The sequence below is a fragment of the Carcharodon carcharias genome, chromosome 10 (assembly GCF_017639515.1).
Source record: "Carcharodon carcharias isolate sCarCar2 chromosome 10, sCarCar2.pri, whole genome shotgun sequence".
NCBI classification, from domain to species: domain Eukaryota; kingdom Metazoa; phylum Chordata; class Chondrichthyes; order Lamniformes; family Lamnidae; genus Carcharodon; species Carcharodon carcharias.
This window is the reverse complement of record NC_054476.1, coordinates 34,764,492-34,789,537: the sequence shown is the minus strand read 5'-3', so window position 1 is coordinate 34,789,537 and position 25,046 is coordinate 34,764,492. Positions and strand designations below refer to the sequence as shown.

The window sequence follows — 25,046 nt, the reverse complement described above, 5'->3', positions numbered from 1 at the left end:
CTGCCTTGGCCCAACATTTTGGAATTCCCTTTCTAAACCTCTCCACCTCTCTCTCATCGTCTGTTATGACACCCCTTAAAACCTACTTCTTTGATCAAGCTTTGACACTAAGCTTGAACATCTCCTTATGTGGCTTGGTGTCAAATTTTGTCTAATAACATTCCTGTTAAGTGCCTTGGGATGTTTCGCTATTTGAAAGGTACCATATAAATATAAGGTTGCTATTGTTCTGAACTAATGTCTAAAAAGAACAGTGTACATTATTTGCCTCTGACAATGAGGGAGCTATTTGAACTGACGCACTTACAACAAGACCACCATGTACGCCGCTCCCTCGAAGGTTTGGTGCATATTCCGCGAGATCCACCGACCTCAGCCATTCCATCACGCGATGGTTTGACCACTGGACCACATCGGATGGAGAGGTGTGATTCTGATCACAAAACAAAATTTTTTTTAAATGTCGCGTTGTTAGAATCTTAAAAGGTAATTTTCTCCGAACAATTCCTGAGAACTTCAAGAGCTTGCCCTCTTTCACAAGATAAAAGTTTGTTTAAAAAGTAAGTGCTGATAACAGAACCAAGGGTGAGGAGAAGGGGGTTGCTGGAGAAGACAATAGTACCAGAAAGCCTGATATCACCACAGCCAATACGTGCACAGCAAGGTCCCACAAACATCAGAGCGATAATATGTTTTTGGATTTTGGTTGAGGGAAAATACTGGCCAAGATTCCGGGGAGAACTCATGTGCCATTCCTTCGAAATAGTGGCCCTGGGACCTTATGCGTCCACCTGAGAGGATAGATGGGGTCTCAGTCTGATGAGGTCTCATGTCTCACCTGAAAGACAGCACCTCTGACAGTGCAGTACTCTCTCAGTACTGCTCTGGGAGTGCATGTCCTAGATTTTGTGCTCAAGTCTCTGGAGTGGAACTCCAACCCATGACCTTCTAGAGAGGTGAGTGTGCTACCCACTGAACCATGGCTGAGTCAATCATCTGGAAGCAGGGTGGGTGGGGAAGTGTGAAGAGTCAACCCTGGTGAGGGTAGATTGGAGCAACCCCACCAGATTGCACTTAAGATGGATGGGACCATCTGACACATCTGAGAACCAATATGCTATTCTCCCACCCAGATTGTCCGCCTAGATGATGCTTTCCTCCAAGGCCTCTGTCCACCCTTTGTCCTTCAATCAACAGCTAGTGCGTCTCACTATCGGCTGAGAATGGAAGCCTCCTTACCTCATCGGAAGGCCTACGTCGAAGACAGTTGGGGTGGAACTTGTTGGCATGTAGCACATGAATGGCACACTTGATACTCAGATGGTGCAGCTGGCTGGTAACTTTTAGAAACAAGAGGTCATTCTGCAAAAGAAAGAGAGAACTCTTTGGTCAGATCTTCCTGCCTGACTGCATGTTCACACGACAGGCTCGGTCCAACTTCAACCTTACTAATATGGACAGAGTTTGGTTAGCTTGCTCACCTTCCGACTCTCAGTTTATTTTAGGGAACAAACTCCACAATGGCCTGTTGCTGATACACTCCTGTCAAGCACCGTGTGAGAAGGATCAGAGACTAACCATTACATGGGTTCCCAAAGGGAGTTCTTTTTAAGTTTTCCTTCATTGTTATGGCTTTTATGGCTTGACACGTCTACATGGGCCTACACACACAAGTGCTTGAAGGCGATAGGGCAAGTTGAGAAGGCTATTAATAACATACCGGATCCTTGGCAGAGGTTGCAAAAGCAAGGATGTTATGCCAAACCTTGAAGTCACTAGGTGGGTCTCCATTGGCTCTCCAATTCTGGGCATCACACAACAGGATAGATATCAAGGCCTTGAAGAGGGTGCAGAGGGTGTGGAATGATAACCAGGAATGAAAGACTTTTATGGAGAAGCTGGGGCTATTCTCCTCAGAGCAGAGAAGATAAAGGGGGTATTTAATTTAACCGTTTGAAATTATGAAGGGTTTTGATAGAGTAAATAACTGGTTGCCACTAGTGGTGGATTTACAGTTAGTGGGGCCCTGTGCTCAGCGTCTTTTTGGCCCCCCTACCCCAGACACAACCCACAACTACGGAGCATAGGTTACTTTTGCAGTCACGTAACAACTTCTGCACACTATCATATAACCTCCGTTCTCACCACTCAGTTGAGATAACTTTGGTGCCTCTAATGAGATGACACAACTTAAAACATGTATGCAAATGAGCGCTGCTTTGCTCTCATGGCGCAATCAGTTAGTGCATTGTACATTAATGCTGCACTGTCAGAGGGAGGGAGCCAAGGGGGTGCAGCACTTTCAGACAGAGGGGGCCGAGGGGGTGCAGCACTGTCAGAGGGAGGGGGCCGAGGGGGTGCAGCACTGTCAGAGGGAGGGGGCCGAGGGGGTGCAGCACTGTCAGAGGGAGGGGGCCGAGGGGGTGCAGCACTGTCAGAGGGAGGGGGCCGAGGGGGTGCAGCACTGTCAGAGGGAGGGGGCCGAGGGGGCGCAGCACTGTCAGAGGGAGGGGGCCGAGGGGGCGCAGAACTGTCAGAGGGAGGGGGCCGAGAGGGTGCAGCACTGTCAGAGGGAGGGGGCCGAGAGAGTGCAGCACTGTCAGAGGGAGGGGGCCAAGGGGGCGCAGCACTGTCAGAGGGAGGGGGCCGAGGGGGCGCAGCACTGTCAGAGGGAGGGGGCGCAGCACTGTCAGAGGGAGGGGGCCGAGGGGTTGCAGCACTGTCAGAGGGAGGGGGCCAAGGGGGTGCAGCACTGTCAGAGGGAGGGGGCTGAGGGGGTGCAGCACTGTCAGAGGGAGGGGGCCGAGGGGTTGCAGCACTGTCAGAGGGAGGGGGCCGAGGGGGTACAGCAATGTCAGAGGGAGGGGGCCGAGGGGTTGCAGCACTGTCAGAGGGAGGGGGCTGAGGGGGTGCAGCACTGTCAGAGGGAGGGGGCTGAGGGGGTGCAGCACTGTCAGAGGGAGGGGGCCGACAGGGTGCAGCACTGGCAGAGGGAGGGGGCTGAGGGGGCGCAGCACTGGCAGAGGGAGGGGGCCGAGGGGTTGCAGCACTGTCAGAGGGAGGGGGCCGAGGGGGTGCAGCACTGTCAGAGGGAGGGGGCTGAGGGGGTGCAGCACTGTCAGAGGGAGGGGGCCGACAGGGTGCAGCACTGGCAAAGGGAGGGGGCTGAGGGGGCGCAGCACTGTCAGAGGGAGGGGGCGCAGCACTGTCAGAGGGAGGGGGCCGAGGGGGCGCAGCACTGTCAGAGGGAGGGGGCGCAGCACTGTCAGAGGGAGGGGGCCGAGGGGTTGCAGCACTGTCAGAGGGAGGGGGCCGAGGGGGTGCAGCACTGTCAGAGGGAGGGGGCTGAGGGGGTGCAGCACTGTCAGAGGGAGGGGGCCGAGGGGGCGCAGCACTGTCAGAGGGAGGGGGCCGAGGGGGCGCAGCACTGTCAGAGGGAGGGGGCCGAGGGGTTGCAGCACTGTCAGAGGGAGGGGGCCGAGGGGGTGCAGCACTGTCAGAGGGAGGGGGCTGAGGGGGTGCAGCACTGGCAGAGGGAGGGGGCCGACAGGGTGCAGCACTGGCAGAGGGAGGGGGCTGAGGGGGCGCAGCACTGTCAGAGGGAGGGGGCCGAGAGGGTGCAGCACTGTCAGAGGGAGGGGGCTGAGGGGGTGCAGCACTGTCAGAGGGAGGGGGCCGAGGGGGCGCAGCACTGTCAGAGGGGCAGGGCCAAGGGGGTGCTGCACTGTCAGAGGGAGGGGGCTGAGGGGGTGCAGCACTGTCAGAGGGAGGGGGCCGAGGGGGCGCAGCACTGTCAGAGGGGCAGGGCCAAGGGGGTGCTGCACTGTCAGAGGGTCAATCCAGGGAAATGAGTAGCCCATTTATTCCGAGGTTCCAGTTCCAGGCACTGTCTGGATCCCAGCCTCCTTCCCCCACAGGCAGTTTGTGTGCCTGCGCAGGCAAAGCTTTCCTGGCTCAGCATTCACACTGAATGAAAGGGGCTGCCCCGGCCAGCCACCCCCAATCTGCCAAGTGCTGAGCTTTCCGTGTTGGTTCAGGTAGTGGCAATGCTGCTGCTGTGGAGGGGGCTCTGGACGTGTCGGGCTCTCGATAGAAGGGAACCTTCTCCACGTCTTCAGTGAACACAGTGGGAGAGCTGCCAGGAGATTTTTTTTGTATAGAGCCAAGCAGACAGTTTGACATCTCATCTGAAAGACGACATTTTAAACAGTTCAGCACTCACTCATCATTTTTGGGCCTCCCCCTGTCGTTTGGGGGCCTGTGCTATGGTGCGGTGTGCTTTAATGTAAATCCACCTCTGGCTGCCACTGGTATAGAATCGGTAACCAGAAGACACAGATTTAAGATCATTGGCATAAGAACCAGAGGGGAGCTGAGAAGAAATGTTTTTACACAGCTGTTGTGATCTGGAATGTGCTGCCTAAAGGATGATGGAAGCAGATTCAATAGTAACTTCCAAAATCCTTGAAGGGGATAGAAAAACAACTTGAATTCATAAGGCAAAGGCACGGCACAGGAGCGAATGTCAAACAAAATTTGACTCTGAGCCACGTACCTAGACATTAAGACAGATGACCAAAAGCCTATTCAAAGAAGTAGGTTTTAAGAATCATAGCATTACACTTCACACATTATGAGGTGATACTTTTCAGGTAGTGTAGCTGTAAAGTGCTTGAAGCATTCAACATTCAATTCTGAGAAGTTACTCCAGTGAGACAACTCACCACAGTCAAGTACTGAAGCACTCTCCCATCCACCCTGGCTTCATTGAATTGGTCTTTGTATTGAGGTAAGCCTATGTCATCAAGCCAACCTGAAAACAAGGCAAGACAGAGCGTGAAAGAAGGTTAATGCAGTTTGAGTGCCTGACGCAAGCAACACACACCAAACTCTGCTGCCTCGCGCTACTGTCCCTTTTACCAGTTAATCACACGTACATTCTCACCTTATTCATTCCCTCCCTCTCCATTGCTGAAAAGTTGTTCCACCCCAACATTTCCCAGTTTCGATGAAAGGTCATTAACCTGAAACTTCAACTCTGTTCCTCGCTCCATAGATGCTACCAGGTCTGCTGGATATTTCCAGCATTTTCGGTTTTTATTCCACAGCTGTACCCTTTCTAATTTTATTTTCATCCAATGTGATAACTTGGCTGTGCAGCATAATGAAGCTGTGACCATAGTGTCAAACTTCTCCAATGTAGGGTGGGTTTCTCCCAAGCCACATGTTAAACTGAAGGCACTTTCAAACTTACATCTTACTTCAGACATATAAACTCTGTGCAAGTGCAAATCAATCCCATTTGGGGTTGGCCTCCATTAATTGCTTGTTAATGAGCTGCTACATCAGGGCTCAAAATTTTGTAGCAGACCTGGTGGCCTCGGTCCAACACAACTACTGTCGCTGTGGTTACTGTCACCGTGGTCATGGAAGAGCTAAACAAAAATATAAGGTGAGTGAGGGGCATAAAATTTTTATTGGTTTAAAATAAGTAACATCGAACAGGATGCCCAAATTACACCTCCGGCCGACATTCATTTCTGCTCAACCGGACATGTAGAGGGGGCTGATGCACTTCTGCCCACTTTGCGTTTTCGCCCTGGACATATTTCACCCCCAAGATTTTTTAAAAATTCATTCAGGGGATGTGGGCTTCACTGGCTGGGCCAGCATTTATTGCCCATCCCTAGTTGCCCTTGAGGAAGTGGTGGTGAGCTGCCTTCTTGAACTGCTGCAGTCCATGTCATGTAGGTACACCCACAATACTGTTAGGAAGGGCGCTCTGGGATTTTGACCCAGCGACAGTCAAGATAGTGAGTGACTTGGATGGGAACTTCCAGGTGGTGGTGTTCCCATCTATCTGCTGCCCATGTCCTTCTAGATGGTGGGGTTGGGGGTTTGGAAGATTCTGTCGAAGGAGCCTTGGTGAATTCCTGTTTGTAGATGGTACACACTGCTGCTACTGTGCGTTGGTGGTGGAGGGAGTGAATGTTTGCGGATGTCGTGCCAACCAAGCGGGCTGCTTTGTCCTGGACGGTGTCCAGCTTCTTGAGTATTGTTGGAGCTGCACTCATCCAGGCAAGTATTCCATCACACTCCTGACTTGTGCCTTTTAGATGGTGGACAGGCTTTGGAGAGTCAGGAGGTGAGTTATGCATCACACGATTCCTAGCCTCCTGTTGACAGAGGAGAAATTCCTATAGTAGCTGGACAGGATGGTGGACCTGTATTTAAATGAGGCAAGTAACAACAGATACCACAGGATTTAATTCAGCCTGGGTGCAGTATGACCTGGGGAAAAGTAGCACAGTGGTTTTGTGCATTAGTGATCCGGAGACTTGGGTGAATGATCCAGAGACATGAGTTCAAATACCAGCACAGCTGCTGGGAATTTAAATCCAGTTAATGAAATAACTCTGGAATAAAAAGCTTGTATCAGTTATGGTGGCCACAAAATTACAGGATTTTTGTAATGGCTCGCTAATGTTCTTGAAAGAAGGAAGTCTGCTGACCTTATCCGGTCTGTTCTATAATTGACTCCAGACCCGCTGCAATGTGGTTGGCTTTTCGAGTAGCCCAGCAAGCCAGTCAGTTGTTTTAAAGGACTTCTCTATTTGGCAAAGTTCACTTGTGAATGCTAGAGCAGTTGTACTTCACATAAACCCACAGGCTATTTATCCTAACTGATCACTGCTGGTGTTCAATGAACCCCTTCCCACTTTGAATTGCTTCTTCACAGTTTGTACATTTATCCCCTTCCTCTAGCATGTCACACATATGCATTAAGCCTCCCATTGCTTCAAATGCTCAAGCACTGATGATTGATTCCGTTGTGTGTGATTCTCCAGGAGTCAAACCGGAATAGGTTAACATGACCATTAAAAACGGAAATGTTAGCTCCTGTAATTGTTCATAGCAAAGAGGAACCAAGGCACCAGGGGGTACAAATGCGCCAGTCACTGCGACACAAGTTAATAAGACCATAACAAAAGCAAAACAAGCACTAGGGTTCATTTCTAGAGGAATTGAATTGAAAAATAGAGAAATTCTGCTAACCTTTGGTTAGACCACACTTGGAGTACTGGTTGTCATATTATGAAAAAGGATGAAGGGGCACAAGAGAAAGTGCAAAAAAAAATTCTCAATGATATCCACCAGGAAAATATGAACAGCTTTTCTCTTGATAAAAGGCAGCTGTACTCTAATCTAAAGCAAATGGCTCTGCATGTTTTTTTCAAAACTATGAAAAATTTTGCTGAAGTAGATAGACAGAATGCTTTCACTTGTAGGAAAGAGCAAAATTAGAAGCCATCAATATACTATAGTCACCAAGAAATCCAATAGGGAATTCAGGAGAAATTTCTTTACTGAGTGGTGAGAATGTGGAGTTTGCTTCCACAGGGGGTGATTGAAGCAAATGGTATAGAAGCTTTTAAGGGGAAGCTAGACCAAAAATGGTGAAGAAAGGAATAGAGGTTATACTAATAGATGAGGAAGGCTTGAATGCAGCATAAACGCTGGCATGGGCTGGTTGGACTGAATGGCCTGTTTCTGTGCTCTATAATATAGAGTCCACTGTGTTGCATTGGTTTTTTTAATGCAATTCAGCTGAAATCGATGAAACCAACACAAAAAATCATGGGATTTTAAATGTAAATTATGTCCAGCATAAACTCAGTCTCCCTGTTCTTTTACACTAGTTCAAAAAACCTCTTTCTGAAAGCTGGACCTGCCCACAAAACAGGCCACACCCCCAGATTGACGAGTTTTCACTAATTGCACTCATTTATGAATCTTCAAGAATACTTGTAAAATTAAACTGCTTCTTTTGGGTACAGGGAGATTAATAGATATATTCTAAAAGCATTTGAACATAATTCTTTTTGACTTTACTAAGAAGCTAATGACTGCACTTCTACCTAAAGCAAATGTTTTGGCATGTTTTTTAGAAGTCATTTTCAATGGTTTAAATCAGATTGCTCACGGGTGGTGGACTAATACTGCGATGGAAAATGCTAATTTTTTTGTGATAAACTCATTTTTTGCTGTATTAATCAAACTGCACCAAGTATCACTCTTAAATATATCATGGACAATTGCTTAAAGTAATGTTTTTCAAAACGCTACCTTCTAAAATGGTGCTGGCTTGCACCTTTTCATGGCAGATTTTGCATTCAGCAATATGAGTGTTTCTTTGGAAACTTAAGAACAACATGCTTCTCAAAACTAGTGCCTTTTTAATAGAATCATAGGACAGTTACAACAAAGGAGGAGGCCATTTAGCGCACCGAGCCAGGGTGGCTCTCAGCACGAGCAACTTAGCTCGTCCCACTTCCCTGCCATTTCTCTACCCTGCAGTGTTTTTCCTTCAGGTGCTTAGCCCAGTTCTCTTTTATAAGCCAAGATGGAATCTGCCCCCGCCACACTCTCAGGTACTGCATTCTAGATCCTAACCACTTGCTGAGTAAAAATGTTCTTCCTCATGTTCTCTTCGATTCTTTTGCCTTCCACCACTGGGAACAATTTCTCTCCGTCTACTCTGTCCAGACCCCTCATGATTTTGAACACCTCCAGCAAATCACCTCTCAAACTTCTCTTTAAGGAGTAAAACCCCAGTATCTCCAATCTATCCATGTAACTGAAGTCCCTCAGCCCTGGAACCATTCACATAAATATTTTTGGCACCTTCTCTAAAGCCTTCACATCTTTCTATTTTGGATGCAATTTGTGGCACGATTGGTGATTGCACCCAAAGCGAAAACTCTACCCTGTGAACTTTGATCAGACATTGTCACCTCATGACCGTACTTACGTGTGACCCAGATATGGTCCAGCTTCCCTGGACTGTCGTTCTGTCCATTGCTGACTGCCTTCTGCAGCACCTGGATCTTTTTCCTGTGCAGTGGGTGTTTGATTCCTAGCTCCTGCATCCAAAATTATCAAAACAAAGCTTATTCAAAAGTTTAAAAGAAAAGAACTTCCATGTCATGGCCTTTCATGACCTCAGGATGTCCCAAAGCTCCTTATATACAATGAAATGCTTTTTGAAATGTAGTCACTGACGTAATGTAAGAAATATGGCTGCCAATTTGCGCACAGCAAGTTCCCACAAACAGCAATGTAATATGATCAGATCATCTGTTTTAGGGATGTTGATTGAGGGATAAATATTGGCCAGGACACCAGGGAGAATTCCCTTGCTCTTCTTTGAGATAGAGCTGTGGATTTATTTTGGCATCTACCGGAGGTGGCAGACAGGGTTTTAGTTTAATGCATCTGAATGAGGGAACCACTGACTTCCTCAGTGCTGCAGTGGAATGTCAGCCAAGATTATGTGTTCAAATCTCTGGAGTGGGACTTGAACCCAGAACCTTTTGACCTAGATCTGCCTTTTTGTGCAATAAAGTTAGTATTTCTTTAGCTTACCACAGATTATGGGGTAAATTTACCTTCTCAAGTTCCTGAGGTGTTGCCGATAACAGCGTCTGTCCAGAAGTGACCCATTGCCTGGCCAAAGCCACATACTGACCAAGACCACAGTCCTGGAGCCAAGTGCAGACCTGTTCAGTCGTCCACTGAGAGAAAGGTGCATTTGGGTCTCTGAAAAATGTGTGTCATCAGAAGCTTTTAAGGCAGAATCATATAAACATGAAATGTGCTTGCACAGACACAGGCCATTTAACCTTTTGTAAGACAATGAAAGAGGTCTTGTTTTACCTTGCTGCCCCTAGGCCTGACCACTCAACCACCATTCCACAGAGACTTGCCCTTGGGCGGGGGTGGGGATGGGGGAACCATTATCCATACATTAGTTGGGTGCATTGTCAGCAATTTCCTCAACAAAACACATCGCAAGGATGCAAGTTTTCCTACCTAATATTTGGAATGTGGGGCCGGACACTACCCTCCCTCTTCTTGGTGTGTAGCTCACAGGGAGTTACATAGAATTTACAGCATAGTAACAGGTCATTCTGCCCAACTGGCCTATGTAATCGTTTATGCTCCACACAAGCTTTCTCCCATCCTTCTTCATCTTACCTAATCAATATATTCTTCTATTCCTTTGTCCCTCATGAACTAATCTTGCTTTTCCTTAAATGCAACTATGCTATTCACCTGAACCACTCCTTGTGGTAGTGAGTTGCACATTTTCACCACACTCTGGGTGAAGAAGTTTCTTCTGAATTCCCTATTTGGTTTATTAGTGACTATTTGATATTTGGTCTATATTGGTCTCCCTCATGAGTGGAAACACCTTCCCAATATGTATCTGATCAAACACCTTCGCAATCTTAAAGACCTCTATCAAGTCACCCCTTAGTTTTCTCTTTTCTAGAGAAAAGATTCCCAGCCTGTTGAGTCTTCTCTGATAGTTATAAACTAGTTTTGGTGTCATCCTCGTAAATCATACTTGCACTTTCTCCAGTGCTTCTATATCCTTTTATAATATGGAGACTAGTACTATGCTCAGCATTCTAGGTATGGTATAATGAAGACACTTATACAAGTTTGACATAACTTCCCTACTTTGAAAGTGACCTTATTAACCTGCATCTTGCCTTTTAGTGATTTGTGAATCTGTACTCCCAGGAAAGGTAAGAAAAATATAAAATGTTAAAAATCTCTAAGAACAATTTCCTACCTACAGGAATAAGATTAAACAGTTTAAACTGTTCCCCTTCTGCGCCAGAGTTTTATTGACATTATACCAACAATTGTAATATTGTTAAAAGGGTACTTAAACACTTAATTTTCTGCAGCAAGTTTAATGGGCAACTAATGAACAAATTCAGCAAGTTATTAAAAACAGGGAGATTGAGGTCAAGATGCTGTTTGTGTGAAACAAACAGTGGAACAATGTAAATCACTCAGCAAATTCTGGAGATTCACAACTTACACTATACCTCTTCATCCTCTTCCTCGTTCAAACTCTTATTATCCAATTAGTATGGGGCCTCCTTATTCTTTCTACAAAATTGCACCACCTTACGCAACTATATTGAAATTCATTTGCCAATTAAATGCCCATTCAGCAAATTTATTAATGTCTTCCTATATTTTGTCTCAGTCCTTCATGTTAACTAAATCCCCGATTTAATATTGTGCTCAAATTTTGAAACTATTTTTCTAATTCCTGATCCAAATTGTTGATGTAAATGTTGAACAGTGGTCCTTGTGGAACACCACTTCGCACCATTTGCCAATGAGTAACTTCCTTTAAACCCCTGCTGCTTTCTAGCCAACTTCTTATCCATTTTGTTGTCACCTGCCTCCACGTGTGCTTTCCTTAGTCATGACACTGCTCTTATCAAAGGCCGTTTGAAAATCCAAATATATTACGTCTACAACATAGCTCTTGTCTACTTTCTTTGTTACCACTTCAAAGAATTCAATAAGATTGGTCCAGCAAGACCTTAACTTTTGAAATCCATGCTATCAATTCTTTATATTTTTGATTTCTAGAATTTTCTCTGTTACATCTTTGAGTTAAGTTCCACTATCTTGCCTATCACTTACCTTAAGCTAACTAATCTATACATCCCTGGTCACTTTCCATCACCAATTTTAAATATACAGCCACTCTATCTCAATCTTGACAAGTCAGCCCAAGCATTCCGTTTTTCCTGGTGTGTAGATGGCTGCATGCAATGCCAAAGACAGGCAAATTTTGGACCTACTCACATCTGCGGGCTTGACAAATCTTTGGACCTCGCTAAACAGGGTCCTGCGGTTGCTCGTAAGCCACCTCTTCTGAATTCCAAAGTGCCTTCATCATCATCCTGAAGTGAAGATGAATTGGTTCTCCTTATTCTGGAGAAAGTAAGAGGGAAAAGAGAAAACAAAAGGACTGTGCTGTAATATTTGGTAGGTGAACAGAAGGGCTGAATGACATGAGACAGTTTCTATTTGTACACTAAATGAAACCTCCATTGGTTTGTTGATGCTACAGCTGTAGAAAGGGGTTTTCCTTCGGTATGTTTATAACGCTCAGACCATGCTGGAGCAAGACATCTCATGATCTCATGGAGTGCTGCATTAGTTGGACTGTTTCTAACACCCTTCTGCTTGAATTTTCTTTTTGTTCTTTAACTTAGTCATAACGTGAGTTGATAACGGTATGGTGAGGGCATTAGAGTATCTGGGACCCTAGTGAATGATGGGACCAACAGTTTATGTCCTTAGCCAATGAGAGTTAGGGATTGAAAAGGAGCAAAGGGACTTTGGAAAGAAGAGGGTAAATGTGAGACAAATCAGGTCCAGAAAGAGAAATAAAGGGCGGGATTTTATGGTCCCGTCATGGTGGGGTGGGGCTGTAAAAAGCAGTGAACCATTCAGAAGTCCATCAACTTCGGCGGGACTGTAAAATCTCGCCAGCGTAAAATTCCACTCTCAGAGAAAGAGAGAGGAAAAAATAGATTGAATTAAGAGAGGGAGAAAAAAAAAGAAAAAATAAACTTTTAAAAATCTCTAATAACCATTTCCTACCTACAGGAATAAGATTGAACAGTTTAAACTGTTCTCTTTCTGCGCCAGAGTTTGACTGACATTGTACTAACAATTGTAACATTGTTAAAAGGGTACTTAAACACTTTTAACTTTTAGCAGCAAGTTTGATAGGCAACTAAGAAGCAAATTCAGCAAGTTAAAAATAACAGGGAGACCAAGCCAAAATGTTGTTTGTGTGAAACGGACAGTGGAACGGTGTAAATCAATCAGCAAATTCTGGAGATTCACAGCTCACACTATATCTCTTCATCCCCTGAACTTGCTGGACTAATATCTGCATTATTATCTGCATTAATAATGGTGGGTGATGTTAACACGTCTTTATTTCTCCAGCTGGACAGACCCAATGTAAAGACACTTTAAATCTGAAGACAGGACCTGACCTGGTACTGGGGTAAAGCAGGGTGAGATTCTCAGGAGGAGAGGGGAGACTCATTCCACTTCATTTAGGAGTTAGCTTGGGTCTCAACATCTCCCTTACACCCCAGTGCAGTATCGAGGGAATGCTGCACTGTTGGTGGTGCCATCTTTCAGATGAAATGTTAAACTGGCAAGCCCCGTCTGCCATCTCAGATGATACATAAAAGATACTGTTTGAAGAGAAGCAGGGGAGTTCTCCTTGGTGTCTTGGTTAATATTTATCCCTCAACAAACATCTAAAAGATTATCTTGGGCATTAGCACATTATTGTGCATGGGAGCTTGCTGTGCTTCTTACATTACAACAGTGACTATACTTCATTGTAAAGCACTGTAAAGCACTTTGGGATGTCCTGAGGTAAAGAAAGGTTCTATATAAATACAACTTTTTCTTTTAATCCAGCACCCAAACAAAAATTTTGAGGCATGACTGACCCTTGCATACCCACCTTGGAGATGGAAAGTATGACTAGGTGGCAACTGAATCTGGGTGTTAGATTCTGATGAATTAAATCTCACAGGTATGACAGCAGAGTAAATCACAGCGAGAAGGCAATCAGTGGCTCAATTTAACAACTGATCTGAAAGATAGCACCTCCAACAGTGCAGCCTTCCCTCTGTATTGCAACAGGGTATCCAGCCTTGATTTTTGTTCTCAAGCCTTGGAATAGGTAAGTACAATAGCCCAAGGCGTCATGTTACAAACAATGATATTTGGTGCATCCCCCTCGCCATATTCTTCTCCCTTTACTAAGCGTCAGCTTAGTAAGCAGAGGGCACAGATTTCAGGTAAGGGGCAAAAGAATCAGAGGTGAGGAGAATTTTTTTTAACACAGCAAGCAATTATGATCTGCAACATGCAGCCTGAAGGGCAGAAGCAGCAAATTCATTAATATTTTTAAAAGGGAAATTGGGGGAATACTCAAAAGGAAAACCTCGCTGATCTATGGGGAAAAGGCAGGGGAGTGGGACTAACTGAATAACTCTTTCAAAGAGGCAGCACAGGCATGATGGGCTGAACGGCCTCCTTGTGCTGTATGCTTCAGTGAAAGTCTTGCGCGAGTGATGCTCTAATTAGAAGACAGTCTTTCTCCATTTACCCCATCAATACCTTCATCATAATACTCAAAGCTAAATGCTTTGTATTCCAGGGATGGTCAACTAATGCTGCCTCATCAGCAGCCTCCACAAAGCAAGAACAAAGATGACAAATCACTTTATATTCACTTTGAAAGAACTGTTAACAAATAACCATAATTAATCTGTGTGCTAATATATTTACATCCATCATTTTGTCACTGGAGGTGAAGGGCTCCGTTATCAGGGAGCTAAAGGCATCACGCAGGAGTCAAACTGCAACCATCCTGCACAGTGGAAACATTTGAGAATTAGTTGACTCACTTTCCCAGGAATTTCTTGAGACCTTTGCTGCTCTTTTTGTTCTCAGGGGAAATCGAAAGAAATTGGTCAGCTTCTGTGGTCGAGGACAGAGGTGAAAGTTCAGGCGAGCTAAAGGTGGAGTCGGCACTTCTCTCAGTCTCTCCTAATGTGGAAAACATTGAGTGAATTACATGGATAAAGCCAAATACAAACTTAAATTCACCTGCTTTGCATCTAAACAGCTATTCTATTACCCAGTAACAATCTCATCTGAGACACAACAGCAGAGTGAGGTTATAGAAATTGAGATTAATGGGTGCACATTTAATGAATTCTCACTACATGCCTCTGCTGATTGTGTGTCAGCTATGGCTCAGCGGGTAGTACTCTCGCCTCTGAGTCAGAAGGTCATGGGTTCACACCCCATACCAGAGAACTGAACACAAATTCTAGGCTGATGCTCCCAGTGCAGTACTGAGAGAGTGCTGCACTGTCAGGGGTGCTGTCTTTCTGATGAGATGTTAAGCCTCTCATGCGAATACAATATTGGTGGATTGGCACGGTTATTTAAAAATCGTGTGATTGGCCAGTACATGGAAACCTGAGTGGGCTGCTATGCTGCATAGCTGATGTCTCCTACTCTCTTTAGACCAGTGACCAAGCTTTTGCAAGCTTCCATGACATTGTTAGAAACGTAGTCTTTACATAAATAAACAATAATGTGCATTTATATAAGTTCTTTAATGTAGTAAAACAACCCAAGGCATTTCACAGGAGCATTATCAAACAAAATTTGACAGCGGAACCTCACGAGGACATAATAGGGCCGGTGAACGAAAGCTAGGTTTTAAGGAGTGCCTAAAAGGAGGAAAGTGAGACAGAAAGATATAGGGAGGAAATTCCAGAGCTTAAAGCCAAGGCAGCTGAAAACATGGCCGCCAATGGTGGAGCACTTAAAATTGGGGATGCTTATGAGGCCAGAATTAGAGGAGCATGGATATTTCGGAGGGTTGTGGGGATGGAGGAGATTACAGAGGGACGAGACCATGGGTGGATTTGGAAATGAGGATGAGAATTTTAAAATTGAGGTGCTGCTTAATCAGGACTAATACCAGGAATGGGCTGGTTGTCTTATGAGGAAAGGTTGGACGGGTTGGGCTTGTACCCACTGGAATTTAGATGAGTAAGAGGTAACTTCATTGAAACCTTTAAGATCATGAAGGGTCTTGACAAGGTGGATGTGGAGAGGATGTTTCCTCTTGTGGGAGGATCTAGAACTAGGGGTCACTGTTTAAAAATAAGGGGTCACTCATTTAAGACATACATGAGGAGAAATTTTTTCTCAGAGCGTGTGTGTTTGGAACTCTTCCTCAAAAAGCTGTGAAAGCCGAGTCCTTGAATATTTTTAAGGCAGAGCAAGATAGATTCTTGATTAACAAGGGGGTGAAAGGTTATTGGGGGTAGGCAGGAATGTGGGGTTGAGGTTACATTCAGACCAGCCATGATCTTATTGAATGGCAGAGCAGGTTCGAGGGGCTGAGTAGCCGACTCCTGCTCCTAATTCGTATGTTCACATGTTCGAACGAGCCAATGGAAGTCAGCAGTGTGATGGGAGAACAGGATCTGGAGCAACTTAGGATACAGGGCAGCAGAGTTTTAGTTGAGTTTAAATTCAAAGAATCTTAATGGCACAGGAGGCGGCCATAAGGTTCATCATGCCTGCACTGGCTCTCCAAATGAACATTATGACCTAGTGCCATTACCCTGGCTTTTCCCATACCCTTGCACATTGTTTTTATTCAAATAATCATCTCATGTCCCCTTGAATGCCTCAATTGAACCTGCCTCCACCACACTTCCAGGCAGTGCATTCCAGATTCGAACCGCTCGTTGTGTGAAAATGTTTCTTCTCATGTCACACTTGTTTCTTTTGCAAATCACTTTAAATCTGTACCCTCTTGTTCTTGATCCTTTTACAAGTGGGAACAGCTTCTCCCTATCTACTCTGTCCAGCCCCCTCATGATTTTGAGCATCTCTATCAAATCTCCTCTCAGCCTTCTTCTCTCCAAGGAGAACAGTCCCAACCTCTCCAATCTATTGGTGGATGGTGGAAGATGGAAGGCCAGCCAGGAGCGCATTGGAAGAGCCAAGTCTAGAGATAGTAAAGACATAGATGAGGTTTTTAACAACAGATGGGGCAAGGGTGAAGTCGGCTGATATTATAGAGATAGTTGGTCTTAGTGTTGGTGCCGAAATGTGGTCAAAAGCTCATCTCAGGGTCAAATATGACACAAGGTAACAAACAGTCTGACTCTCAGACAATTGCTAGGGAGATGGATGGAGTCAATGGTTGGGGAACGGAACTTGTACTGGGGACAAAGTCAATAGCTTCAGTCTTCATGTTACTTAGTTGGAGGAAATCTCTGCTCATCCAGTACTGTCAGAAATATCAGTTAAAAGCTGTTCTAACCTATAAACAGGCTGCCCAGTCTGTCCAATCTTGATGAATCTTGACCACAAGTCAGCTAGCCTAAACCTATTGCTCTGCTCACTCCCCATACCCTTTAATACCCTATCCAATCTAATCCTATTTTCCTGGTCACTCCCCCAATCCCTTTAATATCCCACCCAGTTTAATTCAGCTCTACTGCTCACTCCCCATTAACTTTAATAATCTACCCAATTTAGTTCAATTGTCTACTTCACGTCCTTAAACAAGCTTGAAAGTAACAGCGGACGTTGCTTCAGTGTGTGTGAGCAATCCGACAGTGAAAATGTGTTTTCAAAAAAAATTTGAGTCACAAGTAACTTGCTTTTAGGGAACAGTTCACAGTGTGAAATTAAAGCTTACACCGGCAGCCTATCTAAATAGAGGGGTGATGTATGACAGTGCATGCGGCCAATATGTATATTTGGAAAAGAAAGAATACAGTTTGGATCCAACATCTTGAGAGCTGCCTGCACGCTCATCAGAAGATAAATTAACATTGGTGAGTTATTCCTGGCTGATGTCCAAATTGGCAAAGCTATGGATTCTCAGGTCTCCAAACAGCCACGTGTATCTGAACAAGAAATCAGTGGAGGGACTAACCGAGCTACGCCAAACAGTTTAGGCAGATACACTGCAATAGCTAGTGGTCAGGGCTGTGTGCACAGCTGACTGCCAATGGTTCCCTCTTCTCTTGTCACTCAGGCTCCAATGAAAACAAAACTCCAGTCACATCTCCAGTGACTCACCAATATCCAGGAAGAGCAACAACAAATTGCATTTATGTAGCAACTTTGACATAAAAAAAATCTCAGGATGCTTCCCTGGAGTGTAATCAAGCAAAAAAAATGAGATTGAGCCAATAAAGGAGACATTAGGACAGGTGACCAAAAGCTTGGTCAAAGAGGGAGATTTTAGGGATCATCTTAAAGGAGAAAGAGAGGGATAGGGGGGGTTTAGGTTGGGAATTCTAGAGCATAGGGCCTAGACGGCTGAAGGCACGACCAGCAAATGTGGGGAAAACGCAATGGGGTATAAACAGGAGGCCAGAATTGGAGGAGTAGAGAAATCTTGGAAGGCCAGAGAGCTGCAGGCGGTTACAGAGATAGGGCTAGGAAGCCATGGAGTGATCTAAAATCAAGGATGAGAATTTTAAAACTGAGGCATTCGGGGACTGAGATCCAATGTGGATCAGCAAGCACAGGGTTGTTGGCTGAACAGGACTTGGTACACGCTAGGGTACAGGCGTACCTATGTCCAACTCAGGTCTGAGAAGTGTCCCTAATTCTCCAATTGCAGACACTAGCATCACTTCCACTGCAACAGAATCTCGAATATCTAACATGTCATATTGACTAGAAAACAAAAAGTGGAAACCTTTCAAGTAGTGAGCTGCGGTCACACAGTACAGTACCTAAAGTTGGAGCGCTGGCACTCCTGCCGCGATCTTCAACCGTCCCGAAAAGTAGCAAGCCACGTGTAGAGGTGAAAGGAAGAAGATTTGCGGCAGAGAGGGAGAGTTAAAAAATGGCAAAACAAACGGAAGCAGCAAAACCCATGCAAAACAAAACAAACAAGCAACAACAGAGCCAGTAAATCACAGGATAAAACGTCTAAAACCGTAGCCCAGTAACAGCAAAGGATGACCAGTCAGGTGCTTGGTTTCATTTCTGGCCAATTAGCCTGCACTTACAGCCAAAAAAAAAATTACATCTTTATTTACCAATTCTGCACTTTTACATGCATTAGGCCAGAACTTCTGTGGAGTGACAATCATCGTCGGATTGCCACTCCGCTCCTTTTTTTTTTTTACTTACCCTGGTCGGAAGCTGCACACTTCGCATCTTATTTTCCACCCCAGGTTGGTGAGGAATGTGCAGCGGAGCAGCTCCAGAGTCCTTGCAGTGCAGGGCAGCAGCGTCGGGGGGACATGAAGCTGCGCCTTCTTTTTATGGAACTAGCGCGGCAGGGAGGGTGGATGAAGCGCCTGGGGGGCAGAGTCTGGGGATAGGGGGGACGGGGGTGCAGTTGGGGAGGGAGGGGGTGGGGCCGGTCAGCGAGCACGGTGTGGGGGGAGGTCGTGGTCAGAGGGTTGTGGATGGTCAGGGTTTGTGGATAGTCAGGAGGAGTGTGTTGGATGGTCAGGGGTTGGAGGGGTGAGGATGGTGGTCAGGGACTGTCAAGTGGGGGTCAATTGGGGGGGTTCAGTGGAGGGTACAGGGTGGCTGAGGTCAGTACCAGCTTTCCCAGGAGTCAGAACTGGTTTAATCCTTCTAGTTTCGCCTGGGTGACTATTCTGGTGAGAGAGCCGGAACCATCCGAAGTCTCGGATTTAAAATCGGAGTATTAGATGGTTCCAGATGCAGGCTAATTTTGACTAGGAATTTAGACGCCTGCTCTAATAAACCAGAGAATGTGAGTTCAAATTGCACCATTTATGGTTTATGAATTTGAAAACAGCTTGAAAAATTAAAAAGCTGGTATCAGTAAAATCCACTGCAAAAGTTGTTGGATTGATGGTATACGGGTAACACTGGTAATGCCGGCATTTATTGCCCATCCCTAACTGTTCTTGAGAAGGTGTGGTGAGCTGCCTTCTTGAAGATAACTGAGTGTCTTGCTATTTCAGAGGGCAGCTAAATGGGTCTAGAGTCATATATAATAGACCAAACCAGGTAAGGAAGGCAGATTTCCATCCTTAAATGCCATTACTGAAACAGGTGGATTTTGAAGGAAGAAAGCTGTCACCCTCACCTGGTCTGGGCCTATTATTTGTCTCCAATCCCACATCAACCTGGTTGAGCTTTAGATAAACAGGGATGGGCGACAGATGCAGGCTTTGCCAGTGGCACAACCTGAGAATGAATAAAATACACCACAGGCCGACTTCTATTTAGCTTCCCTAACTAGTCAGGTTTTTAATTCATGATTTTCATGAGGGAAATGGGAAAGAAAAATCACTGGACTTGACCAGTTAAAAATCAGTTAACAGCTAAAAAGTTAAAAATCCCAGTATTTCATCTGGTAAAATTGAATCTTAGCTCAAAATTATGTCATGCAAATGATCCAATGCTGGCAGCACCAGCCAAATAAACAGCCAACAGTGGGTGATGCAAGAGCAGTAATAATCAAAGAATTAGTGACTTATTCAGTCACCGTATCGCCGTGATTATTAATACAAAACCCACCAAATACCTGACTGATTATCAACCATTTGGTTATTTTAGAAGAGTTTTATTACAATTTATTTTTAAAACCTTAAATTAGTTGTCAGGGGACCCCCCATTCCCTTTACATTTGGCAGTGAAAAACTGTGGCATAACGTTACCATGGTTATTTATTCCACTGGGATTGATTCAATGATAATCCCTTGTTCCAATTAGTTTAAGGACAAACTGCTCCAGTCCTGTAAACACAGACAGCTGTGAGCCATTTCCTCTCCTGATCAATAGTAGGTTAAGGATTGATATTTCATACCAAGAAATAAAGGGAAATGCATGCTTTTGATAAAGTGTGGAAAGAAGATGATAAAACGTTTAACAAATCAAAACACACTACACACACAATTTTGGTTCAATGCATTCCACACAGCAATGAAACTCAGGGTTCTGTAGAGATTGTATGGTCTGCCCTGCTGGATCACTGAAGACAAAAGTGTACCATAGAATATTACAGCACCGAAGGAGGCTATTCAGCCCATTGTTGCTGTGTTGGTTTTGTAAAACACCTATCTCACTAGTCCCCATTTCCCTGCCTTTCCTCCCCTTCAAAGCAACCTTCTTTTTAAACCAATAATGTTCATCCTTTTTAAAGCGTGTTACAGATCCTGTTTCTCTCCCTGCCAGGATATCCTATGTCCACATTACAACCCTTTGTAAATATAAAAAACAAAGCTCTCCTAACCTCTCCTTTTGTTCAATTTTTAAGGTGGTTCTTCTGTTGCTTTTGAAACATACAACCACTGTTCCATTAGAGAGAATGTTTTTTTAAAAAGAGATCCATGCTTTGCATGTCACCCTGAAACACAGCTGACATGCAAACTTGCTCGGTGAGCAGCTCACTGGGAGAACTGCAATCAACAACACGCTCAGCGACTCATTTTATGAGTTGAGTTAGTATTTTCCGCCCCCTACTGAACACATCGTTCAACACCCATTCATCACGCCCACCCCTGCCCCAGCTGATTGGATCAGCTTATAGCTCACTCTCTCCAGGGCTTGGGCACAAAAAGCAAAGATGAGACTCCAGTGCAGTGCAACACTTTCTGTACTGTCAGAAGTGCCAGCTTTTGAATGAGGCGTTAAACCAAAGCCTCAACTGCTTATATGGGTGGATATTAAAGATCCCATGGCACTACTTTTGAAGAAAAGAGGGGAGTTATCCCAGTGTCCTGGCCAATATTTATCCCTCAAGCAACATTATAAAAACAGATTGTCTGGTCATTATCACAATGCGGTTTGTGGGTGTTTGTCGATTGCAAATTGGCTGCCACGGTTCCTATATTACAACAGTGACTGCACTTCAAAAAATACATCATTGGCTACAGGGCTCTTTGAGATCTCCAGTGGTTGTAAAAAATGAGATATAAGTGCAAGCTTTTTATTGACAATATCCTACCAATATAACTATATCATGATAGCTGGTGAGCAAGTGGGACCTCTTCATGATGGTTCCTTCCCCAGTACTATCGAGGTCAGGTGCCTGGCATCTCAGACATGAATCCAGGTCAACGCTCCCAAAATGTTAACCTTCCACCTTCACCTTATCTCCCTCAACTGCCTGCATTTATACAGCGCCTTCAACGTATTAAAGCGTCCCCAAGGCGTTCTTGAGAACGTAATCAAACACTGAACCACGAAAGAAGATATTAGAGGAGAAAAAATTTAGTCAAAGTGGTGGATTGTCTTTTAGGAGGAGAGAGAGGTGGAGAGGGGGAAGACACAACTTCGTGTCCATGCAGCTGAAGGTATGCACCTGGAGAGATTAACATCGGGAATGCACAAGAGCCAGAACTGGAAGAGTATCAGTGTCTTGTGGGGCTGGAGGAGATTACAGAGATAGGAGGGGAAGAGGACACGGAGAAATTTAAAATCAAAGATGAGACTTTTAAAATTGATCATCATTAATAAGTCCTCAGGACCACTGGGTCCTCAGTGCAGCCTGGGGGGGGGGGGGGGGGGGGGGGGGGGGTGGCAGGGGTGCACAGGTGAAGCCCGGGGTGGGGAAGGGGTGGGCGTTTGGTATTTGGCGGAGGGGGGGGGAAACAGAGGTGAAGCCCGGTGGTTGGAGGTGGGGGTTGCAGAAAGAGGGAGGTGAGGTGAAGCCCGAAGGGGGAGGTGGAGGATGCTGGTGAATGGGGGTGTTGAAGCCAAGGGTTGGGGGAGTTGGGGGGAGGGGTGGTGAAGCTCGGGGGAGAGAGTTTTAACGGAGATGCTGGGTTGGGGGGTGGGGGAGAGCACCCAGGGAAAGACCCAATGTGGAAAGGGGTCCTTTAAAGGGAGATCCCACTGCCCCTGCCCCTTCCCACCTGAGGCCAGAGAAGGATGGCCCTTAAGTGGCTAGTAAGGGCCTCAATTGGCTGAGGTCCGATGGACCACCCTAGGCCTAGTCTGCCTCACATGAAGTTGTGGGCAGATCACAGACGGGCGGGTGGGCAACAGGGAGGCCACTGGGCAATTTTACAGGCCCTCCCACTTGCAAACCCACTGACGGGGGAGAGGCGTTTTCACTTGCAGGGGAATCTAAAACTAGGGGGCATAAATATAAGATTGCCACTAATAAATCCAATAGGGAATTCAGGAGAAACCTCTTTACTCAGAGAGTGGTGAGAATCTGAAACTCACTACTGCAGATGGTTGAGGTGAATAGCATAGATGCATTTAAGGCTAAGTTAGACATATAAATGAGGAATAAGGGACAGAAAGACATGTGAGGGAATGAGAAGTAATAGTGAGGTGAAATAGGGGGGGAGGAAACTCACGTAGAACATAAACACCGGCATGGACAAGTTTGGCTGGACGTTCAATGTAATGCTATGCAAGCCAGTTTACAATTAGTTACTGTTAACCTGCAATTTGTCTGTGGCCAGCAGAGGGCAATGGTAGCTGCCTGGAAATGTCAGGAAACCAGTCAACGAGTGGCCTTCTTTTTCTGTCACTTTGCATTTGGAACAGATAGCGTAATGTACAGCGTGAGACAGACTGGCATCTTGCAATAAAAAACCCAATCATTTTCAGTGCTCCTGCCATTTTCCCTCTAAAAACTGGCTTTGAAATAGTTATGAAACAAAAACAAAAATAGCTGGAAAAATTCAGCAGGTCTGACAGCATCTGCGGAGAGGAACACAGTTAACGTTTCAAGTCCGTATGACTCTTCATCAGAACTGAGGGAATATAGAAATGAGGTGAAATGTAAGCTGGTTGAGGGGGGTGGAACAGGTAGAGCTGGGTAGAGGGCCAGTGATAGGTGGAGGCAAAGGACAGATTGCCAAAGATGTCATAGACAAAAGGACAAAGGGGTGTTAACGGTGGTGACATTAGTTAAGCAATGTGCTAATGGTGACATTAAGGATAGAAAGCAGGATGAGCAAGTAACAGATGTAACAGTAACCCATGGTGGTTGACAGGGCCCTCAACCGTGACAGGCCCATCTCCTGTGCATCCGCCCTCACACCTTCCTCTTCCTCCCAGAACCATGATAGGGTCCCCTTGTCCTCACTTATCACTCCACCAGCCTCCGCATTCAAAGGATCATCCTCTGCCATTTCTGCCAACTCCAACATGATGCCACCACCAAACACATCTTCCCTTCACCCCTTCTGGCGGCATTCCGCAGGGATCATTCCCTCTGGGACACCCTGGTCCACTCCTCCATCACCCCCAACACCTCAACACCCTCCCATGCAACCGCAGAAGGTGCAACACCTGCCCCTTTACTTTCCCCTTCCTCACCGTCCAAGAGCCCAAATACTCCTTTCCAGTGAAGCAGCATTTCACTTGCACTTCCCTCAATTTAGTCTACTGCATTCGTTGCTCCCAATGTGGTCTCCTCTACATTGGAGAGACCAAACACAGACTGGGTAACCACTTTGCGGAACACCTTCGGTCTGTCCGCAAGCATGACTCAGATCTTCCTGTCGCTTGCCATTTCAACACTCCACCCTGCTCTCATGCCCATGTTTCCGTCCTTGGCTTGCTGCATTGTTCCAGTGAAGCTCAACGCAAACTGGAGGAACAGCACCTCATCTTGCGACTAGGCACTTTACAGCCTGCCGGACTTAACATTGAGTTCAACAACTTCAGATCATGAACTCTCTCATCCATCCCCAGCCCCTTTCCGATCCCCCTTTTTCCAATAATTTATATTTTTTAAATATATTTTTCTTTTCCCATCTATTTCCATTATTTTTAAATGTATTTCCACCCATTGTTTTATCTTCACCTTTTGGCCTATTTCGATCCCTTCCCCCTACCCCACCCCACCCCCACTAGGGCTATCTGTTACTTGCTTGTCCTGCTTTCTACCTGTCACTATTAGCACGTTTCTTAGCTAATATCACCACCGTTAACACCCCTTTGTCCTTTTGTCTATAACATCTTTGGCAATCTGTCCTTTGCCTCCACCTATCACTGGCCCTCTAACCAGCTCTACCTGTCTCAACCCCCTCAACCAGCTTACAGTTCACCTCATTTCAATGTTCCCTCAGTTCTGATGAAGAGTCATACAGATTCGAAACGTTAACTGTGTTCCTCTCCGCAGATGCTGTCAGACCTGAGTTTTTCGAGCTATTTTTGTTTTTGTTTCATATTTTCAGTATCCACAGTATTTTGCTTTTATCTTTGAAATAATTATGTTGAACAAGAAGACTGATAAATTATGCAAGAAATAAATGGGGAAACCGGAAGGCAAAACTGCTATTTGAGGTTGCAGAAAGAGTCAATTCTTCATAGGCCATCTTATGTCTCCTTCCCTCATTTGCCAGCATTAATGGAGCATCATCTGGGAACAAGCCATACAAGAATAGCATACTAAAGTGCAACAAAGTTACTGTATTGAAACTGTGGTAGTCATTGCCCAACTAGAGGAACTAATTGGATACCTTCAAGTAGAACATTAATGGCAGCATGGACTGCTTGGGGTAAATGGTTTGTTTCTGTGCTGTATAGTATACGTAATTCTAGATAGTCCTTCCAAAGAGCCTGCCCACGCACGATAGGCCGAAAGACCTCCTTCTGCAGGGCAAACTTCTATG

The 25,046-nt window shown here is 45.4% G+C and overlaps 1 protein-coding gene across 15 annotated transcripts in view; it reads right to left on the bottom strand.

The window, feature by feature from the left end:
- The window catches only part of LOC121283058 (liprin-beta-2-like), a 312,826-nt gene that overhangs the window by 14,821 nt on the left and 272,959 nt on the right, over positions 1 to 25,046 (bottom strand). For 14 of the 15 annotated variants that reach the window (XM_041197066.1, XM_041197067.1, XM_041197065.1 and 11 more), the window contains 8 exons: positions 18,210 to 18,242; positions 14,328 to 14,469; positions 11,683 to 11,811; positions 9,450 to 9,600; positions 8,813 to 8,924; positions 4,725 to 4,813; positions 1,240 to 1,362; positions 308 to 433 (listed from right to left, as the gene is read on the bottom strand). In XM_041197066.1, coding sequence (XP_041053000.1) covers positions 308 to 433; positions 1,240 to 1,362; positions 4,725 to 4,813; positions 8,813 to 8,924; positions 9,450 to 9,600; positions 11,683 to 11,811; positions 14,328 to 14,469; positions 18,210 to 18,242 — 905 coding nt within the window. The remainder of the gene's footprint in view (positions 1 to 307; positions 434 to 1,239; positions 1,363 to 4,724; positions 4,814 to 8,812; positions 8,925 to 9,449; positions 9,601 to 11,682; positions 11,812 to 14,327; positions 14,470 to 18,209; positions 18,243 to 25,046) is intronic. The other variant, XM_041197069.1, reaches the window with a different exon arrangement.